This window comes from Bos indicus, chromosome 27, assembly GCF_029378745.1.
Source record: "Bos indicus isolate NIAB-ARS_2022 breed Sahiwal x Tharparkar chromosome 27, NIAB-ARS_B.indTharparkar_mat_pri_1.0, whole genome shotgun sequence".
NCBI classification, from domain to species: Eukaryota; Metazoa; Chordata; class Mammalia; order Artiodactyla; family Bovidae; genus Bos; species Bos indicus.
The window spans coordinates 37,625,393-37,647,985 of NC_091786.1; the positions used below are offsets into that span (position 1 = coordinate 37,625,393).

Below are 22,593 nucleotides of genomic sequence, written 5' to 3' on the forward strand. Positions count from 1 at the left end.
CTCCACTTGGAGGTGGGAGGTTTCTTTCGTTCATTGCTGTATCATGGCACCTAAGGCAGTACCTGGTTTTGGAGTAAGCCATCTGAAAATGCCCTTCTTTGTGGATCCAAAATAGTCAAATGTCAGCATCTCTGTTGGTTCTGCCTGGATCGTGGGTGCTCTGTTTACTGACTAATGGAAGGAGTGAGATACTCGTTTGAGATATATGATATAAAATAATCCCAGTTCTTTCCTTCTGAGCACTTTGAAAGCATAATAATAAAATTGATATTATCAGGTTGTCTTGAACTTTTGACCTAGGAATTTTCAAGTAAAGGATTACCTGTGAATTTATGATGTCATTAGGTGTGACGTGATCTGGGGGACACGGTTGTCTATTGAAGCCTGAGACAGTGAGAGATTTGCCTGTGACTTGCCGAGGTTTCCTGCAGCCCGGTTGAGGACCGGTGTCATCACTGAAGGCTTCTTGCTGTTGCTCGCCTTGCAGGGAGCGGTGTAGAGCTGCTTATCTGAGAAGCAACTCAGACGCCTGCATTTCGGGGAATCTGCCTGCCTTTCACGTTAGGGGTCCGTGCCTGAGAACTATAGCTTGCCGTCTTCTGCACTCACATGGCACATCCCTCCTGATACACAGGCGTGTAGGCTTTTTGGTGGCACTCAAGGAGGCTTGCCTAAAACCTGACCAGCCCTGGTTCTAGCGCTGAGAAGAGTGGGCTTGTGATTTCCACGGTCGCCTGTAAGTGGTGCCCTGATAGCGCTTTAAACAGTCTTGAGGGTTTCACTCAAATTCTTAATAAGAATTATTTGTGGGCAAGTGGGCATAGCTACGTGAGCTTTCCAAGTCGGTGTTAGTAAATGAGTTTTTTGTTTAAGTTACTTTGGGTAGGATTTCTCTCAATTGTAGAAACCAGGAGAAAGCCTGTTTGTACATATTATTTTACCAAACCAAGATCATAACATACATGATGTTCTGCCAAGTGGTTGTTCTAATTTACTGTAGTCTTGTAGATGTATTTCTCATCAAGATTTCACTCTGTTTTCTCAAAATGAATCCCTTTTTTTCATTTTGTTGTGGTATAACACAGACCAAAAAGCATACTAAAAAAAAGGTGACAAATTTATGTGTATGTTTGTATGTATTGTATGCATGGATGTGCACACACATTGGTGTGACCACCACCCGGTAGAACTGTATAACGTTTCAGGCTCCCTGATGGTTCCCCGCGTGCCCTTCCGTAATCAATACCCCTTGTCTCCAAGATAGCCATGATTCTGAGTTCCACACCATCCTTATTACAATTGAAATCTTACAGTTGATACCCTTTTGTGTCTGATTATTTCAACATAACGTCTTCATGACTCATCCATGTTGTTCTGTATTATCTGTTTTAAATAATTGCATCATACAGCTTCACAGAAGCTTCCTCCTCTGTCAGTTTGATATTTCCTGAACAGCTACTCTGTGTCCAGCGCTGGTGACACAAGGGGGAAGCACAGACCGCAGGGTAACTGCGTTCAGAGAGTTCATAACCTGCAGAGAAACGGATTTTTAAATAACTGTGGAAACAAACTTGCTAATATAATAAGCGCTGCAGAGAAAGTTGTGAAAGTTTCAAAGTTAGCAGGCAACTCTGCAGAGCTCGCATTCAGAAGAGTCCGAGAGGAAGATGTCCATTTGGGTGTCTCTCAATGGAAGCCGTGAGCGTGGATTATTACATAGCTCAGGGAAGAACACGGAGTAAGAAGAACACATGTGTACATGAAGCCTTGAAGACCTTCGATGTTCAGCTGCTGGTCAGAACATCTTCCAGCAGAGGGACCAGGACAACCCCAGGAACGCCTGCGAAATGTGGATGCCCAGAGAAAGGGCAGGTCTCTTCATTTGTTTGAGCCGAGCAGTAAAAAACTGGATCTTTTCTGTTGTTTTAGTAGAAATCTTATCAAATATATTCATAGTATCCTTATTGTTAGTACAACTTATTTTTCTCTCTCCTCTTTTAAGTCATTTTCTGCTCATCTGCTTTTCTGCTTCCAGCATCTTGTTGCTGCATTCTCTCTTGCTGTTTGCCCATGTAGGTTCACCTCTCCCTGTTTTTTGTTTTTAATCAGTAGACTTTGTTTTTTGGAGCAATTTTAGTTTCACAGCAAAACTGAGTGGAAAAAAGTTTCAGTATGAGACGATGAGAAAGTCCTGGAGGTGGATGGTGGTGATGGTCGGACTACAGTGTGAACGTACTTAGTGGTCTGAATGATAAATCATACGTATATTTTACTACAATAAGAGAAGCTTTTAAAAACTGAGCCAGCGGTCTGGTGAGTCGTCACCTGCTCCGTGCCGCACCCCACACAGACCCTCCCCCACTGTCAGAGTCCCCACAGCGCGGGACGTTTGTTACCATTGCTGAGCCTGCGTGGAAGCATCGTCATCACCCAGCCCCCAGTTTACGACAGCGTTCACTCCGTGTCGTACACTCGAATTTCATTACAGCGCAGAGAATAGCATCTGCCCTGAAAATCCCAGAGCTCTGCCTAGTCACCCCCCACCCCCCAGTCACGGATCTTTTTATTGTCTCCACTGTTTGGCCTTTTCCGGTCACACAGGATATAGACTGACTTCTTTCACTTAATAATGCGCATTTACGATTCCTCCTTGTCTCTTCCTGGCTCGCCCGTTCATTTCTTTTGAGGGCTTACCCCTCCTTTTTAAAATAGCTTTGTTGAAATCAAAGTGACGTGCATTGAATTGCACATTTGTAGAGTAGAATTTGATGGGTTTTGTTTTTTTTTTTAACTGGTGGAGATGCCCAGGGAACTGTCAAGATAATGAGCATATCAATTACTTCAAAAGATTTTTCTCAGCCCCTCCTTCCAGCACCCCCCACCCCACCCTTCCACATCCCCAGGGCAACCACGGATTTGCTTTTTGTCAGTTAATTTGCATTTTATAGAGAGTTATGTAAATAGGCTCATAGTGTGTTTTGCCTTTAGAGGGAGAGGTGGTGGCTTCCTTTAGTGCAACACAATCAGAGGTTCATCCGTATTGTTGCCGGTATTACTGGAGTGCACGCGTGTTCCATTGTACAGGCACACTAATCCGTCCCTCCACTCCTGGGCTGCTGTAGTCCGGGCTGTTAGAGATAGAGTGAGGCTCTGTTAGCATCACAGTCGATAACAAATGCTGTGAGCATTGGTGTCCCCATCTTTGTATGGACATACACTTCGATTTCTCTTGGGCAAAATTCCATGTAAGGGTGAAATGACTGGTTGTATGTTTAATGTTCAAGAAGCTGCCAATTTGTTTCTGAAGTGAGTGCACCACGCACATTTCCACAAGCAGTGTGTGAGTCTTCCGGTTGCCCCACGGCCTCAGCAACACTTGCTGAAGCTGGTGTTTTTCATTATAGCCATTCTAATGGCTGTCTAGGGGTGCATCACTGTGGGGTTTGTTTGTATTTCTGTCAATACGATGACTAGTGACGTTGGGCGTCTTTTCGTGTGTGTGTGTATACACATGTCTATATCTCCTTTGGTGAACAGTTTGTGGTAGTCTTTTTTAAAATTTTTTAAAACTGAATATAATTGATTCACAAAGCTGTGTTAGCTTTTGGTGTACAGCAGGGTGATTCAGTTATACACATATATTTAAAATATTCTTTTCTATCAGAGTTTATTACAGTTTATTATATACAGGTCCCTGTGCCACACAATAGGACTTTATTTTACATATGGTAATTTATATCTGCTAACCCCAAACTCCTAATGTATCTGTTGTCTACCCTCTTCCCCGTTGGTAAACGTAGGTTTGTTTTGTGTGTCTGCGTCCACTTCTGTTTACGGACAGGTTCGTTTGTGCTGTATTTTAGATCCCACATATAAGTGATATCATACGGTATTTGTCTTTCTCTTTGACTTCCTTCACTTGGTATGATAATCTCTAGTTGTATCCATGTTGCTACAGATGGTATTATTTTCTTCTTTTTTATGGCTGAGTAATATTGCATTGTATATACGTACCACATCTTCTTTATCCATTCCTCTGTTGATGGACATGTAGGTTGCTTCCATATCTTGGTTATTATAAATTGTGCTGCTGTGAACATTGGGCTGTGTGTATCTTTTCCAGTTAGAGTTTTTTTTTCCCCAGATACATACCCAGGAATGGGATTGCAGGATCATATGGTAGTTTTTTAGTTTTTTAAGGAACCTCCATACTCCTCGCCACAGTGGCCGCTCCAGTTTACATTCCCACCAGCAGTGTGGGAGGGTTCCCTTTTCTCTGTCCCCTCTCCCGTCTGCCTTTTTTTTTGATGCTTTTATTTATTTATTGGCTGTGCTGGGTCTCTGTTGCTGCGCAGGCAGTTCTCTCGCTGCGGAGCGCAGGGGCTGCTCTTCACTGCGGTGCGTGGGCTTCTCTCTGTGGTGGCTTCCTTGTTGCGGGGCACGGGCTCTGAGGCGTGCCGGCTTCCGTCGCTGCAGCCCCTGGGCTCAGGAATCACGTCTCCCGGGCTCTAGAGCACAGACTCACTAGTTGTGGCTCATGGGCTTAGTTGCTCCGCGGCATGTGGGGTCTTCCTGGCCCAGGGATCAAACCCATGTCTCCTGCATTGGCAGGTGGATTCTTTACCACTGAGCCAGCAGGGAAGCCCCTTTTGCCTATTTTTTTAATTGAATTGTCTGTCTTCTTGAATTTATAGTTCTTAATTCTAAATGAATGTTCGCTCTCAGATGTAGGTTTTAAAATATTTTCTCCCAGCCTGAGGCTTCCCTTTTAACTTTATTAATAGTGTCTTTGCAGAGCAAATGTTTTTGAACTTTTTATTATTAAATAATTATTATTTAATAATAATTTTTTTTTTAGTTCACCTGTTTTGTTTTTTAAACTGTATTAAGAAACCTTTACCAGACCCAGGGTCACTAAGATTCTCTCCTGTGTTTTCCTCTAGAAGTTTTACTGTTTCAGTGCTTCTATTTAGGTCTGTGATGCAGCTGAGCCTGGCTGGTAAAAACACCGACATGCTGGGATGTGTTATCCTGCGTTTCCCGGCGGGAACCTTTGGTCATCCGGTATCAGTGCCGCCCCAGCCCTGCCGTCTCCTTCTGGGGGGCTGCCTCCGCTGTCCCGTCTGCAGACCCCCAGCCCCGCGTCCCCCCTCTCTCCTCTGATCACCTTCCAAGGTAGGGGCCATCATACTTCTGAGAACATTGAGACACACACAGGAAAGTCTCCCTGGCATCCCCGACTCCGTCCCCCACCACCCCACTGCTGCCAGCATTTGTGTCGCCGCCTCGCTGCCTGTTGCTGCCTGCGGGCTGGGCTGGGGCCTGCAGTGACGCCCACCCCTGTGGGCCCTCTGCTTCTCTCCCCTGCTCTGCGGGGTCATATCCACCAGCAGGCTTCTGTGTCTTTAAACAGACTTCGCAGGACCCTGCTCCTGTCCACCAGCACGCCAGTCCTCCTCCCGGCGGAGCGTCTGTCCCGGACCACCTCCAACAACCTCTCTCACATCCACTTCCGGCAGAGTGTCCCCACCATCGTGTTGGAGCCGCTCTTGTTCGGGACATCAGTTACCTGCGTGCTGCTGATGCCGTTCTCCGTCCTCTCCTGGACCGGCAGGAACACTCCAAGGATCTCTCAGTCCTCGCCGGGACCGATGAGAGTGCTCCAGGGACAGATGCTCATCTGCTTACTGCTTCTTCCTTCTGACACTCGCTCACATTTGGCTTCCAGGGTGCTGTGGCCGGCAGGATTGCTCTCCTGTCTCGCTGGGTGGTCTGCATTTCCTGGGCTGGTCTCCCTCTCCTGTGCTCCCTCCTTGGGGTGCAGAGCCTTAGACTCAGGCCTCACCCCTCTTCCCTTCTCTTTGGTTTGCTTCACCTCTTGATGATTCATCTCACGGCCTGGAATATCATCCGTATCCCGAGATGCTCAGATTTTATCTCCAGCGTGAATCTCTCCTCTGGCAGCTGGACTTGATTTAGGCTCAGCATCTCCAGTCGGATCTGAAAGGCATCTCAGAGTCATCACGTCTAAAGCTAAGCCCTGCCTTCTACCCAGACCCACTCAGTCGGATGTCCTCTAGTTTCAGTGGTTGGCATTGCTGGCCTTGAGCTGCTCAGACCTTAAAACCTCCCTCTCCGATTTCTCCACATCCCGCATCCAACCCATAGCAGATACTGATGGCTACATTTTTAAACTATCGCTAAATCTAGCCTTTAGATCTGACTTCCAGGTTATAGAGAGCTACAGAGGAAGAGGTGAAAATAACTCACGAGGAAAGGGCCAGACAAATCCAGAAAGTGGACTGTTCCGCGGAACAATTGACTCGGTCTGTTCAGCAAGAAAGGAGTGAAGAGTTCTAGATCAGAGGGCCCAGACAGACAGACACTGACCGAACACGTCGGATGGCTCTTCTTGGAAGACCTACCTTGGACAGCAATGTGGACACCCCCAAGGACGTCGTGTAAGGTGGTAGCCGACCGGCTGCCAGGAGGCCAGACTCCACCCGTGACGTCCGGGAGGTGTCTGAGGTGGTCAGACTCGTGGAGCGGTGGCTGCCAGGGACTGGGATTTGGGGAAACGGGGAGTTGCTATTCTGCAAGTACCGAGTTCCCGTTCCACGCGATGCACAAGCTCTGGGCCTGCCGTGCTGCGCTGCACCGGGGGCTAACGACTGAACCCCGTCCTTGAATGTCTCTTGAGAGGGCAGAGCTCACGTTAAGTGTTCTTACCACAGCTTCAAAAACAAAGCAAGTACAGTGCATGACTCTTGGGTTTTGTTTGAACAAAGACACCTCAAGGATACAATGGAGGAGATTTGAATGTAGACTGAATATCAGATGGTATTCTGGGGGCGTTTCTTTGTTATGTGAGGTGTAGCATCAGAACCGTGGTGGGTGAGGTGAAGGTAAGTGCCTCACTTATCAGAGGTGTATTGTGAAGTTTTTAGGACTAAAAAAGGTTTATGATGAAAATTACTCGCTTTACTGCTGCTGTATTGGTCTAGCCGCCCTGATCGTGTTAATTTCCAGGCTAGCATCGGTGTCTCTGCAGTTGCCTGTCTGCAGACTGACGTGCGTGCAGCAGCCAGAGGGTTTCTTGGTCAGGTGTCCAGCTTCAGGCCGGCCCTGGTGCCCCAGGTCACTCGGGGTGAAAACCGAGGGCCCACAGTGACACGTGAGAGCCCACGTGACCTGCACACTTGGCTCCATCCTGACCTCACTTTCCTGTGTTCTTTGCCGCACTGGCTCCAGGCTCATCCTCACGCGTCCCCTGCCCCAGGGCTTTGGCACGGCCTGGCCCGCTGCCCCCAGTGTTTATCAGTCAGACCTCCAAATGCCACTCCTCCTCACCAGCCGCCAGGCACCCCGATAGCCGTCCGTCTCCCCATGTACCCCCCACCCCCCGACCGCCTGTTTAACTTGCTACCGCCCTCACCTTCTGGACCCACTTGTCCGGCTCTGCAGTAGGTGTTCTGTAAACGTTAGCTGAGTGAATGAATATGGAATTACAAATGTTGACTTTGAAATGAAAAGAAAGCAACTTTTATCTTCTTTTATCCTTTATCTCTAAGAAGAGTTCCCCGCTCTTATGTCATTCTCTATCAAGTTTCCCTGACGCCAGTATCCCGAGGAGACTCAGGCCCCACAAGTTGAGGTCGAAGTCCTTTGATTCTGACACTTAGGGCAGGCTTAGCCTTAAGGCGCAGTCCCATGGGACCGCCCCCACCGCAGATGCCACGTGGATATGGGCGGGGTCCTGGGGCACCCACACTCCTGCCCAGCCAACTGCAAATGCTGGAGTTCCTATGAACCCCCTCACGTTTGATATTTGTGAGAATGGCACAAAACTCAGGAAAGCCCTGTGCTTACAATAACAGTTTTATTGTAAAAGATCCAACTCAGGAACCAAATGAAAGAGTTGTCCAGGGGAGCGTGGGGTTGAGGGCAGGGCAGAGCTCCGTGCCCCTGGCGCACTGCCCTCCCAGCACAGGGCTGTGCTCACCCACCCTGAGGCTCCTGAACTCTGTTGTACGGAGTTTATTTGGGGGTTTCACTACAGAGCCCTAAGTGAAGTCATTAGCCTCAGGGAAGTTTGAACTTTATCTCCATCCCTTCCTGGAGGTTGGGGGTGGGGCTGTACATTCCTCTGGGACCAGCCATGGTCCTAAAGCTGTCTAGGGGTCCCACAGTGAGTCACCCCCTTAGCATTAGCTCTAGTATGGCTAGAAACAGCTCATGATGAATTGTAAAAGACACCCCATCGCTCAGGAAACTCACAGGGTTTTAGGAGTTCAGCCTCAGGAACCAGAGACGAAGACCAAACCTATGTCTTGTTCTGTCACAACCACATATTGATTGAAAGAGCCAGATCAGAAGTTGTAAGAGGTGCCTCTCAGTGCCGTCAGGTTTTATATTTCAGAGACCAAGAACAAGGGAAAAGAAAGAGATGAAATGACGGTCAAGCTGTGGACAGTGGTGGAAGGGCTCTTTGGGCCTGTGGGACCGGATCGCCTGCCTTGGTTTAGATAGAGCCTGTCCCTTCGGAGCCTGTGTTGCTCATTCGGACACAGGCGGGGCTAAAGCATAGTTCACTTTATTTTTGTTGTCATTAAGGATGTAAAATATAAATATCATAGCTAACTCTTCAATATCCATTTAATGGCAGAGGACCAAAATGATCATTTTAGGTAATGAAAAGATCATGAGAAAATAGACCTAAGAATCAACATATCTATTTAAAAAAATAGTGAAGTTTGCTACTAAAAATGCCATATTAAGCATATTTGTATAATGTAGCTGATGCGCTTTGTTTATAGTAGAAACTGACCCAGCGCTGTAAAGGAGCTGTACTCCGGTGGTTTTAATGCCTTATTAAGAAATTAAATCAAACTGCGGTGTTTGTTTCAGACCTCCTCTTCATTTGGGGGATTCAGGAAGGATATTATGGTACTTTAATAATTGCAGCAGTAGAAATAAAATTTAATGTTTTGGTTTCTGTGGAGGCAGTTGACTACAGGAAGACAGTGTATTTGTGGAATTACATGAAGGATTAAAGTTAATGGGCTTTTCCTTTAGCTTAAGCTGTGACAAAGAAGCTATAGCCAAGTAGTTGTGTTACTGGAAAAGTCGAGGAAATGGCTTTGTATGTTTTGTGGTTGGTTTGTGTTGTTTTCTTAGCAGAGTCAGGACGTAGTAAGAAGCTAAAGATAGTCCCTTACTCATGAGGAACACTCCCAGTAAGATTATCCCTTGTTGGTTACATATCTATGCAGAACTATAATCTGTTACGATTTTGGAGAAGATTGCCTTTATGTTGTTTGATCCTAGCCTGAGAACCTTAATTAGGGTTTTTAAGAAAACACTGGAAATTGTCAACAACGTAGAGAAACAGAGTTATGGCTAGATGCCGGCACATTGAGTCAAAGTTCTTGACTACAAAAAGTCACTTTAAATGGAAGCTGGCTGGGGACCACTGTTCCTTTTTTTTTTAAATTGAAGTGTAGCTGATTTACGGTGTTAATTACTGCTGTGCAGCCAAGTGATTCAGTTTTACATACACGTTCTTTTTAAAAAAATACTCTTTTCCATTATGATTTCTCCCAGGATGTTGAATACAGTCCCCTGGGCTGTACAGCAGGACCTCGTTGTGTATCCATTCTCTGTCCAGCAGTTCACATCTGCCAGCCCCGACCTCCCCCCAGCCCTGCCCCACGTCCTCCCGCCCGGCTCCCAGTCCGCTCTCTGCCTCCGTGGTTCTGTTCTGCTTCACAGATAGTTCACATGTGTCGTAGTTTGGATCTGTGGACTCCTGTTGTTGCTGTTGTCTTCCACCCAAGCGGCAGATGGGAAGCTTATTCAGTAAAAGCGCTGTGACTTGGTCCAAACGTTGTTCGGTGCTGCGGACTGCCGCGTGTCAGACCCAGGGTGCTCTGCGGACAGTGGTGGCCGGGACTGCTCATCTGTTGTCAGAAAAACGGCAGTTCTATCAGCTGTGCCGCGTAACTGCGTGAGCGTGGGGCGATCACTCGCCTCCTGAGTCTGACGTTCCGCAGTGTCACGCAGGGACACTGGTAACCTTCCTGGCAGGGTCACCGTGAACGCGGAGTGCCGGGCTCCGTGGCGTGGACGCTCCCGGCGCTGAGTACAGGGTAGTAACAGCTGCCTGGGCTGTCCTTCCTTCTCTGCTCAGGCGCCGTTTTGGGGTTCTGACGCGGTGGTCCTTTTAGGAAGAAACAACCTGTATCATAGTGCTTGGCTTGAAATGTTTTATTCAGATTTTTCTAAGTTCTTCGATTTGTGTTACTCTAAATTTGTAAATGAAGTATTTCATAGTCTTGGAGTTCTCAGAGTGTATAGTTTCTTAAACACTGTAAAGCGTTCTTTTTTATAAGTTAAGGGGTTTCCTGTTGAGGTGAAAGTCTCTCTTAGCTGTGTGACCCTGAATCACAACTCAACCAGTAAGTCTAGTGTGCCTTTGGCTTTGGGTGAGCATCCCCCACTTAGCACCAGACTCACAAGTTGCCCTGCTCGTGAGTCCTTCTTATTTGGAAAGACTGTTAACTTGGCTGGCAGTGATAATGATTTTTAGATTATGGTTTTTTCAATGATTTAAGTATTAAAAATACGAAATTTTTCATTTTCTGAATTATTTTCATGGTAATTCTTTAATATTTTAGTAGAATTCACTTACATTATCGTTTTTTCTTTGCATAATCTATTGTTGCAAGAGGTTTTAAGCCAAGAGGCCTCTTTTTGGGGGGTTGTCGGCCTAGTGTGTGTCCCGCTCCAGCCTTCTGGTCCCGTGACAGTCAGACTGGGGATGGAAACAGACTGGCTTCATCGTTTGCAGTTTCCTGCGAATTTAGAATTGGGGTTGGCTGGGGGCTGCTCTTCAAAACTCTCTCCTTGAACTGGCATGGTGAAGATTTGGAGCATGTGTGGGGACACAGACAAAGCTGGTCTTCAGAAAGAAAATGTATAGACGGGCAGAAGCAAAGGGGAAAGTCAGGCGAGCACCTTCCAGACTGCTAACAGCCTTCCTGTCCTTGGTCTAGTTCTCGAGGGGGCCCCACTGCCTTTCTGTACTGTCAACGTACCTCAGCAGTCTTCCTCAGTCTCCTTCTTTTTGCAGTTTTACTCAAATTAGTTTCGACTAAAGAAGCTACATTAAGCTTGGAACAAAAATAGTTGAGTGTGAATATCTACATGCAGAAGAATGGAGCTAGACCCTTTGCTTACATTATGCACCCGGGTCATAACCTACCAAAAACACGCCCACGTTGAAAACTAAGGCTGTTGAAAATCACAGAAGACATAGGAGTGAGTCCTCCTGACCTTGAATTAGGCAAAACCTTCTTAGATATAGTACAAAAAGCAGACATAGATGAAATTGAACTTTATCAAGATTAAAAACAATTGTGCCATAAACTGTGCCATCAAGAAGTTGTAAAAAGATAACTCACAGAATGCAAGGCAGTATTTACACATCTTATGTCTGATAAGGGGCTTTTATCTTGAATACTGAAAACAAAAACAAAAACTAACAACTCAAAAAAAACAACCCAGTTGTTAAATTGGAAAGACTCTAAATAGACTTGTCCAAAGAGGATATACAGATGGCCAATAAACACATGAAAAGATGCTCCACATTATTAGTTATTACAACGATGCAGATGACAACCACAGTGAAACAGTCCTTCACATCCATGCTGACAGACACAGCTAAAAAGAGGGATAGCACCAAACAGCAAGACTGGAAAAAATGGAGCTGATGTGTGCTGCTGGTGAGAATGTAAAGCGGTACAGCTGCTTTGGGAAATAGTTTAGTCACCTTTCACGTGTTAAACAGGGTTGTTAGGGGACCCAGCAATTCTGTTGCTAGGCACATACCCACATGAAGCATGTATATCAGCTGATGAATAGATAAACAAAGTATAGTGTATCCATAAACAGAATATTATTGAGCCTTAAAAAGGAAAGAAGGGATGACACATGCTGCAACATGGATGAACTTTAAAAAACATGCCGAATGAAGGAAAGCAGACACAAAAACCCACACAGTGCATAATTTCACGAAACGTACAAAACGGCAAACTCATGAAGGTAAAAAGCAGATTAGTAATTCCTAGCGGCCAAAAAGAGAAATAGGAGTGATGGCTAAATGAATAAAGGATTTCTTTGGGGGATGATGGAGAAGTTCTAAAATTAGATTGTGGTAATGTGAATATACTAAAATCCACTTCAAACAGGTGAGTTGTATGGTCTGTGAATTATATCTCAATTAAAGAAATTAAAGAGACAATAAAGTGAATATGTTAACTTTGGTACAGGCTTCAAGAATAATCATCGTAGATTTCTATGGAGATAACTTATTTGTAACTTTTTTCATAAATACGTGTGCCTAAATAAGTACATCTTTTTTAATAATAAAATTTTGAAACTCTAGATAGCATGTTATTTCATTTAAAGATAACTTGAAATTTAGTACTGATTGTGCATATCAGTTTGAGTGACAGTTTAAATTGAGACTGTTGATTTTGTCCTAACATGTTTTTCTGGTTGCTGTTACATTTTTTGGGTGAATGGAGACAGTTATGTTGTGAATAGATCTTTCAACTCAGCACTTGCTAGAGCAGGTCAGAGGTGTTCAACTTGTGGTCTTGAACAAATACAATTTAATTTCTTAAAGCATCTGTGTCAAGAACTTCAAGGTGAATATCGTGCCAGGCTAAAAGCTTTTTTTTTTTCTTTCTTTCTTTCTAGTATTTATAGGAGTTTTGGAGGTTTTCCTGAGAAAAATAAGCATAAGTATATTCAGGTTATATCCTTGTTTCGGTTTGTTTGTCCACACCGAATCCAAGTGTTATCTTAGATTTAGGGCTTCTGCAAACAGAAACAGTATCCTTTTTTGTCTGATGCCTACTATTATATAAACAGGTCTCTGTTTATACTATTTAAGCACATTAAAATTTTAGTAATGTTGGTGACCTTCAAAGTAGTAGGGGATGAAAGGCATTGAAATACTAACTGAATAGCTTATTTTAACCTTCTTCCTAATATATTTCATTGACCTTTTTAAAACAATTGTCATTGACTTTGACTGCTTTTAGATATTAGTATGGTATCTGCTAATTCCAGATAAGTGTATAATTTTAAAAATATATTTAACTTGTATCTTATCACTTTTCACCTTTTAGCTTGTTTTTGATTAAAAAATATTTTTAACGAGCTGATAATGGTTGATTTTAGAGAAACTTACTGTAATTGCATTCAGTGTCATGTATTATTTTGTGACTTATATGTGTCAAATACATTTTTACATAACAATTAAGTGATGATGCAAAATGAATTTCATTTGTGTTTGTGTATGTGTGTGTTTTGTTTTAGCTTGAGAGCTACATGATCTTAATATGCTAGCTTTTTCTTATTTGCAGAGATCCTGCGTATTTTGATGAAAATTGGTTAAACAGAATCAAAACTGAAGTAGGAGATAACTGGAGGCTAAAGGTAATTTATTTTTATGTCTTTCGCTTGGGTGACTGTGACCCTTGCTGACTTTTGGTCTGATGTGTCTGAAATAGCATTTGGTGAATAGTAACTAAAGATGGGGGTCAGCTGAGACTGCTCACCACAGTGCTGTCTAGTGAAGCATAGTGACCAGGCCCACAGCCCAGCCCAGTGCTCACGACCCCGGTCACGTCTTCAGCCCTTCAGAGCCTGAGTTTCCCATTTATAAAATGAGGGTTGTGACAGGATCCACCCCACGGAAATAAACGAGTTAATCATGTAATGTACTTAGGACAGTCACGTTAGTTGCTAGTGTTGTTATTAAAGATGAGGAAATACTGATCATTACTAACTGTGTCCACAGCACTCAGAGAATGAATTATTTTTATTTCCACTCTAATGACCTTAGTTTTCAGTACTTCTCAGTCATCTTTGAGCGAAACCCACAGTGAGAAATGCAGTTCACAGTGAAGCCTCCCACCCACCCAAGTGTCTGTGCATGTGTAGTCAGATAAGTTTCTAACCTTGCTCTATGCAGTAATGTTTTTATTTTATTTTTTAAAAATACAGATCGCAGCCCATCTGTAAATTTTTTTTTTTACCTTTCTGTCTTGAAATGATTATAGACTCATATAGCGGGTTGGGAAAAGAAAAGTACAGAGAATTTCCACGTACCGATCCCCCGGTTTCTATGAAATCTAAGGACTGATGTGGATGTACTCTGCAGTGTATGCGGCCCTGCCTGGCTCTGTCCACATGCGTGTCCCCGCATCCACACACACCACCCACGTCACCCGGGCCCTCGGGCGCTGCTGCCTCCCTCTCCATCTCTGTAATCTTGTTACACAGAATCATTCTGTGGTCATAACTGGCGGTGTGGAGAACTCTAGAATCATTTATTTTTGACACAGCTTGTTGTTGTTTGTTATTTACTCGCTAAAAGTCGTGTCCGACTCTTTGCAGCCCCATGGACTGTAGCCCAACCAGGCTCTTCTGTCCATGGGATTCTCCAGGCAAGAATACTGGAGTGGGTTGCCGTGCCCTGCTCCAGGGGATCTTCCTGACCCAGGGATCGAACCTGCATCTCCTGCGTTGGCAGGCGGGTTCCTTACCCCTGAGCCAAGGAAAGCCCTTGATACAGCTTAGTAGTGACTCAAATTCAGATGAGTGAGCTTGTGAAATCCCTGGACTTAGGACGGGCCAAGCTTGGTTTGTTTTATATTTCCATAAAGCACATGTTTGAGGAAAATATTTATTCATTGACTAGACATTGGGTCTGACAGAATCTAATTCCTCTTTTTCACTAAACTCAAGTTAATGGATGCTGTTTAATGACACTGTTTTAATTTCGAAATAGCCTTTCAAGAATAGACAGTTAAAGAGGTAGCTCTTCAGTGTTACGACATAGAAATCAGGCTGCTCATCAGCTCATTTGCTACTAAAGGAGCTGCGTGCTCCACTCCTGGGTACACGGTTTGTACACAGACACACACACAAACCCACACAGTCGTCAGTGTCAGGAGGGTGGCAGGCAGTAACCCAGAGAAGGGGAGTGTTTATCACGTCCTTTGTGTTCAGAACTGACAGGCGCCACTCTGGTTTGCATTCCTGTTCTCTGTATCATATCCTGTGTTCTATTTCTTCAGCTGTATTTCTTAAATTTTAAGATGCCATTAATTTTAAGCTACTGTTGATGAATGAATAATAAGATTTGTCGTTTTTCCAGTGGAGAATAAACTACTGTTTTAAACTAATGCATTGATCTTCAAGACTTTTTCGAAGTTAAAATGTTAAAAGATAAATGAACACCATAGAACCAAAGAAAGTATAGATTTCCTATGACTCCAAATTTTCTTAGGGATGCGAACATGTTTTATTTATGAGTTGTTTTTTTTTTTAAGGATGATGTTTTCAGTTTATTGTCTTCCCTTAAAACTAAGCATGGCTTCGATGACCCTGAGCCCCACTGCTGTGGAATCTTTTCTTTCATGGCTCCCACTGCTCCTGCCCTCTGTCCTAGAATGTCTTCCACTGGGAGCATCCACCAGGGGCAGCCAGGTGGATGATCAAAGGAATCCTGCCGTGTGTGCACCCTGACACAGATCCAGCCACACGAGTTGGGTCCAGAAAACAAGGGGGAAATGCAAGTCTGCGGGAAATAGCGCAGGTGACTGTGCCTGTGGTTTCCCCCAGGCGCAAAAGCAGGAGCCTGCGCTCGGAGCTGAGTGGCTGCTAGTCCCTCAGCCTGTCTTGTTACTGAGACGCTCCTTACAGCACTGTTGTCTTGCAATGCTGAGCATTGTACAAACATTTAAAGATATAGTTTTTTTTAACCTAATGGCTCCTAAGTATTTTCTTGGTCTCAGCTAAATGAACACACTGTTTTTCTGACCATGGAGGAGCTTTGAGACATTCTTTCATAGGTGACAACCTGTTTTCGTAGGTTGCTTTGTGAGGATAATTTTGACTATAATTTTTGCTTAATTCTCTAACTTTAGAACTTAACCTCTGTATAAGATGTAACTCTGCTTTTCTGGGGAAAACGGCACTGAACTCAAGTCTTCAGTAAGCATGCCACATTTTTTTTCTTTCCCTGCAGAAAATCTACATACCTTGATCCTACTCTTAAGTCTTCTGCAATTACCTTCTGATTCTGTCAATGTGGTCAGAACATTGAAAATTTAATTTAATAATTGGAAGCTTAATTAATTTGCTTTATAAATCTCTTAGATCAAATAAACCATTCAGAGTCCTTTTTTATGATGGTGATTCAAATGTACTGTTGAATTTTATTTTTTATGTTTACTTTATGATTAACAAGAATGATTGTTGATTCAGAAAGTTTTTAACTTAAAGTGTGTTTTCATCTGTGGTTGGCTTTTACCCAGTTGTTTTTTTCTCTCTTTAAACAGATAAGCAACTTAAAGAAAATTTTGAAAGGAATCCTGGATTACAATCATGAGGTAAGGACATTCTTTTCATTTTCCTTGGAAGTATTACTATGGGATAGTTTAATTTTCCAGTACTTGAAAATAATTTCAAGTAAAGGAAAAATTAACTCAGAATTAATAATCAGCCTTATTTTCTATTGTATAGTCTCTATGATGTTGGTTCAGGAAACCAGCTATTAAGTGAATTTTAGATAAATAATCTTTTTCACTATAATATGGATAGTTGGTGAAGGGCTACTCATTTATGTAAGCTTTCCTTTCTGCTATCTGTTAACTGTCTCCTATCTTTCCTTACTCATGAAGGTGCAAAATTACTGACAAGTCCCTTCCCTGCTTCCGTCTTATTCCTTGGCAGACTCCCATCCTAAGATTAACTCTGTTTATCCAGTGAGTCTGTGTCAGGATGGTCAGGACATCGATGGGGAAAAGAATCAGGCGGTGGAACTAGTTTGTCTTTAGATTTCGTGATCACAGATAGCAAATGAACACACCACAGCCTAGAAACACCTGTTACTTCCTTACTGTTTTTCTCCACAAACTGACTTGCATTTAAGCCTACGTCTGTGCTTAGGTTATCTGTCCTCATCATCTCAGCACGTGACCCCGCCGTCCACCCTCCTGTTCCAAGTCCAAGCCCTGCAAATCATCCTACGGTCCTCCTCCTTCTGATGCCCTCAGCAAGGCCTGTTGGTTAACTCTCCAGAATGCCATTTTCTCCGTCTCTGCTGCCAGCGCCCTACCCCAGGCAGTCATCAGCTTTTGCTCAGGTCGCTGGTGTAGCCCAGCCGGTGGCCCTGGCCTTACTCTTGCCCCTCTGCCATCTGTTCTCCACTCTCAAGCCAGGCTACTTTTTTTTTTTAATGGAAATTCAGTTCCGTCACTCTCATCCCCCACATCATCCTTCTTGGTCTCCCTGTTGTGTTGAAAATGAAATCCTCACTTCTCACCAGGAGCCGCCGGATGCCACGCGACCCCCTCTCCTCCTCTTTGACAGCTCTGTGCTCACCTCACATACTGCAGCCACATTGGTCTTGCTTTCGTGCTTTTAGGGTCTTCTTCACTGTACCATCATCGGACAGAAACCTACCCAGTTGTCCTCAGATACTTCGTTTAGGGCCAGTCTCCCTTCTCTTTCCAGATATGGGCATCTTGCTATTAGCATTTTGGAGTCACACAGAGTGAAAGTGACCAGGGGAATCCTGCTTCTGCGGGCGTGAAACTACCTTCAGTTTTTGCTCTTTCCGCTGCCCCTGGGTTTTAGAGCCTCTTGGGCTCTACTTCTCTAGAGAGTGCACAGCCAGTCCTCCGGGGGAGATGGGGGGCTCAGTAGTGTCCACATCACATACAAGATTAGAGACTAAGTTGTCGTAACTCAGGAGGGTTATAACTTACATGGGGGAGGTAGAAAGACTAGACAGCTCTGCTCTGAGCAGGGAGTTTCCGGTGTGGACGACTCCTCTCTCATCAGATTTTAGTTGGCCATGTAGATGTCACTGCAGCTCTCAAGTGTTTCTCTCTGGCCAGATTCTAGGGCAGCAGATCAATGACTTTACCCTTCCTGACGTGAACCTGATCGCTGAGCACTCCGACGCTGCAGAGCTGGGAAGGATGCTTCAGCTCATTTTAGGCTGTGCTGTGAACTGCGAACAGAAGCAAGGTAACATATTTGAAGTTAGCGCGTGCATGTAAAATAACTGAGGAAAGTAGTTCATATCATTACGTGTATACAGATCGCATGTTCAAACAAGAACATCTTAAGGCCACTCATGAAGAATGCCCTTTTCTATGATTTTTACCAGTAATCTGTTTTCAAGCTTAAAAAGAGTTTAACAGGTTAGAACAAATTTGATTGCGATGATGTCCTTCCCCTTTCTGCAAGACTACCTAATTCTTTGAGTAGATTATTTTTAACGACACCAAGTCTGATGAAATTTACTGTTAATTGGACAAGGTCCAACCAAGTTAATTACTGATTAATAGTAATTAATACCTATGATCAGTTCAGCTATGGGAACTTAAAATTTGATATTTTAGATGGCAAGATATGTAATTTACCTAAAATTAGATGTTTTAGATTGAAGGATTTATTTCATAGACACTTAACTGAATATATGTATCACGCTCGGGTTTGGGACAGTGTCAGTCGACCTAGTACCTGCCGTCGTAGAACTTTAAGTTGAGTGGGACGGGCATTTCTAAGTAAGTGCTTTGATTTTAAAAGGCAGATAAAAATTATTTAGCATAGTTCGTTAAATTCAGATAAGAATTTCTTACATGTTTATTCTGTTAGGAGAGTTCTCAGCTCTTGAAAGTGTGTAGCCATTAAGAGTGGCTGGTTACAGGGTCCAAATAGGAAAAGATGAGAATGTTACCTATATCTGTAGTCCTATGGGAAAGCAATCATGATATTCATTGAGCTTCTCACACAGACCGCATGTTCTGTGTAACACCTAGATTGAGTTTTTCCCTGAAAATTATGTGAGCAGTGAACACTCTGAACAGGATTTTAACACCCCACTGTTCGGAGGGTGTTCTCTGTCCTCAGGAGCGCAGCTGAGAGCTTGCGTCAAATGCCGTGAATCTCTGGGTTGCTGGCACGCGGGATGCAAGGTGTGAGGCTGGCCAGGGGCTCTGCCGTCTACCTCCCGTCCCGGGATTCGGTGCTTGCCCTGCTTCCTCATGGCCCGAGTGAGGGCGTGAAACCCCATTGTCGTGAGGAGTCAGTGATCCTGTGTGTGTGTGTGCTCTGTAATCCATAAAGCGTGGCAGAAACACGTGCTTTCTGTTCAGAGGATGTTTTTCAGTTTCTAGAGTGAAGAGCAACTGCTCAGAGCGTTGGCTCAGCATCCGTTTATCTCGGCTACCTGACTTCTCAAACTAGGGCAGATACACAGTGGTAGATTTGAAAAAGCAAAGATTAGTAGTAAAAACACACTAATAATAATACTTAACTGAATGTCTCCCTTCTGCCTGGTAACCCAGCGAAGAACACTTTTTTGTAGACTGGGAAACTGAGACTCATATAAATATTATTCGCCCCAGATCTCTTGCTCGTGAGAGGCCAGTGAGGACAAAACCCTGTGTCTCTTCCACATGAGAGCTTGGTACTCTTTGTGCTAAACTGCTGTAAGTTCTGGACCTAGACGCTCGCTTTTCAGGATAAGCTCTCTGATACAGCCCACCTCATCCTCCACTGCTCCTGAGTCTGCGCCCAGCAATCATACGTGCTTGGATTTTTAACTTTTAAGATTTAAATTACTTTTTTCCACTTTTCAAAAAGCGTGCACTAACCTGGTTCTCACGTCATTTTATGTCATCCAGCATTTTACGGTGTTCGCGGGGAAGGGCCTTGACGTGGCAACACCGCTTCTTAACTAACGCTTCCCCTCTCACACCTGACTAACCCCCCCGCCCGCCCCCTCCGCAGGTCCCCGGGGCTGTCGCCCGTTCCCCCCGCCCCTGACCAGGCCCCTGCCCCCGCACCACAGTCTCAGCCTTTCGTTCTGCTCCCAGCCATGCCAGCGGCCCCGTAGCCAGGAAATTCCGTGCCTTGTTCCCAACACTCGTAGAATGTGCCTCGCAACAAACCAATCGAACAAAACCTTGAGCTCAGACTAAAGGAATTTCTTTCTTAACCAGAGAGTGACTCGGTTATGACGTCCATGGTTCCTGCCTCTGACAGCGCCTGTGGTTTATGCATGTAACGTGTTGTGTATGTCTGAGTGCATCGCCACACATTTGCTGGAGACAAGTATCCTTGGGGCAGTACTTCCTTAAAAACATGTTTTGTTTAATTAGAAGCTTCGGCATTAACAACTAGAATGTCACGATTTAATAATGCGGTCGCATTATTTTTTTAAACAAGTTACCTGTCAAGCAGAGGATTATAGTTTGGCATTAAAGATCCAGGAGTCTCTTGCCAAAAGATCACTATAACAATTGCACAGTCGGACTCCCTTTATCTCATATTAGAATGCTGAGACAGTTTTTTTGGTGTTTTTATGGATATAAAGTGAGAGAGGAGCAGATTAAGGCTAAAATTTCCTAATGACTTTAATTTCTGAAACATTTCTTATTAAAATATATTTACCATATTTGTTGAAATCCACCTGGTTTTTTATACTTCATCCTCACTTTTTCATCTATTATTGGATCTGAAAATAAAACGACTTCCAGGCCTTTTTTACAAGGCAAGAAATTATTTTTTTTTTCCAACTGTGTACTACTAACAACTCAGGGATTCTTCTCTTTTTTGGCAGTGGTGAGGACAAGATTGATGACATTGGTGCTTTCACTTTTTAAAGATGTGGGTCATGACTTTAAAGCTCAGGGTTACACAGTATTTTTAAACTATGGTATCAGTCTCTATCTTAAAACCATCTTAATTCTTTGTTCTAAGCAGCTCTCAGATTCCCTAATTTTTTTTTTAATTGTAGAAAATATTAAGGTAAAAATTACGATTATGAGATGGTTGGATAGCATCACTGACTCAATGGACACGCTTCTGAGCAAATTCCAGGGAATAGTGAAGGGACAGGGAAGCCTTGCATGCTGCAGTCCATAGGGTCGCAAAGAGCTGGACACGACTTAGCAACTGAACAACAACAAGAAATTATACAATTCAATACTTTGATGTCACATAAGAATAAAACCTAGACATCAAAGTTTTATAACATGTAACACAGAACAGTGTGAAAGATGTTTAAATTTTAGGAACAATGCAGAGTCCTTTCCTTCTTGGCCTTAGGCTTTACTGTTTCATTGCTTTACAATGCTGAAATCCTCCATTCCTGGGACTTTGAGCAGCAGCCTCAACTCTATGGGGAAGGGGAGAGTCAATTTCAGGAAAGAAACGTGCCGATTGTCAGCTTTCACTTTACCTCCAACACATGTATTTAACCACATACGAGAAATTCCAAGGAAGAATCGAAACACGGGAAGCTTCTTAGCAGAACTGATGAAGTCTTAGCCTTGACTCCCTCGCTTGTCTGTCACTCGAACACTGACACTCCAGGTTGTTCTTGCTTTCAGAGTACATCCAAGCCATCATGGTGATGGAGGAGTCTGTCCAGCATGTCGTCATGACAGCCATCCAGGAGGTATGTGGACCTTCGTGCTTACAGTTGGTGAGGAATTAAAGGAGCAAGCCTGAGTTTGAGTGTCTGAGTTAGAAATTTTAGAGACATTCTCCTACTTAGTTTCCGAGAATCTTTTTTTTTATACTTATGTTCTGGCTTATCTCATTTTTAGTTTAAATGGTAAACATTCCTCTTGCAGGTGTAGATATTCGGCAACTATACTTAGTTTTTTTAAATACACTGATGAATTAGGAATAGTAGACTGACTGATTCTTAAAACCATTTTAAGTAGTATCTGTCTTAACCTGCAGACTGCCTCACACCTAAGTATGGGTCTCTTGTTGGGAAGAAAATTGGTCTTCAACTCCTGCCAGACTCAAATTTCTAGATGAGTATTTATTAGCAACTGTAGAAGAGGAAAAATACTTTTTTCCTCTACCCTTCCAAGTTGTCTGCTGGGGCCTCTAAAAAACAACAAAAACATTAACAACAGCAAAGCATACAACCGTATTTAATGTAAGTCTTACACAACACAAGAAGCTTTGTGAAGAAATGAAGGCTGAAGAAGTGTTTCAGCCTGCGTGGGTTTGATGAAGAGTGGAGAGTCTTGTGGGAAAATGTGACAGGGAGGAAAAAGGGCAGCAATGAGTCCTGGTGTCCAGTTCCTCTTGCATCCCTGTGGCCTTGGAGGCGTGGATACGTCTCCCCTCTGACGTTGGGAGTGTACCTCTCCCGAGAGGGGCTTAAGACCTGCTTCCGAGGAAGGTCAGGAAATCTTTCCTGTCCCCATTCTTTCTCAATTCCTTCAGCTTGAAATAGTCAACAGGTCAGGGTGCATATTTTGGGGCAGTATGTTCTTAATTCCATCAGATGTTAAACATAGAACTGTAGTATTGAAAATGAAAGATAGATTAATAACTGGTGGATCTTAGGAGGGGAGAATTTTTTTAATCATAAAAGCAGTGGGAGAAACCTTTAAAGGAACTGCAGAATGTAAGTAACAGGAAAAAATACAGCAGACAAACATGAGAAATGCTGAATGCAAATTAAGTATCTTC

General features: G+C 43.8%; 1 protein-coding gene across 5 annotated transcripts in view; it reads left to right on the forward strand.

Moving 5' to 3' along the window:
• HOOK3 (hook microtubule tethering protein 3) overlaps nt 1-22,593 on the forward strand; it is an 88,253-nt gene that overhangs the window by 9,257 nt on the left and 56,403 nt on the right. For 4 of the 5 annotated variants that reach the window (XM_019953362.2, XM_070781501.1, XM_070781502.1 and 1 more), the window contains exons 3-6: nt 13,434-13,506; nt 16,419-16,469; nt 17,982-18,114; nt 21,489-21,556. In XM_019953362.2, coding sequence (XP_019808921.1) covers nt 13,434-13,506; nt 16,419-16,469; nt 17,982-18,114; nt 21,489-21,556 — 325 coding nt within the window. Of the gene's footprint in view, nt 1-13,433; nt 13,507-16,004; nt 16,072-16,418; nt 16,470-17,981; nt 18,115-21,488; nt 21,557-22,593 lie in introns of all 5 variants that reach the window. The other variant, XM_070781504.1, reaches the window with a different exon arrangement.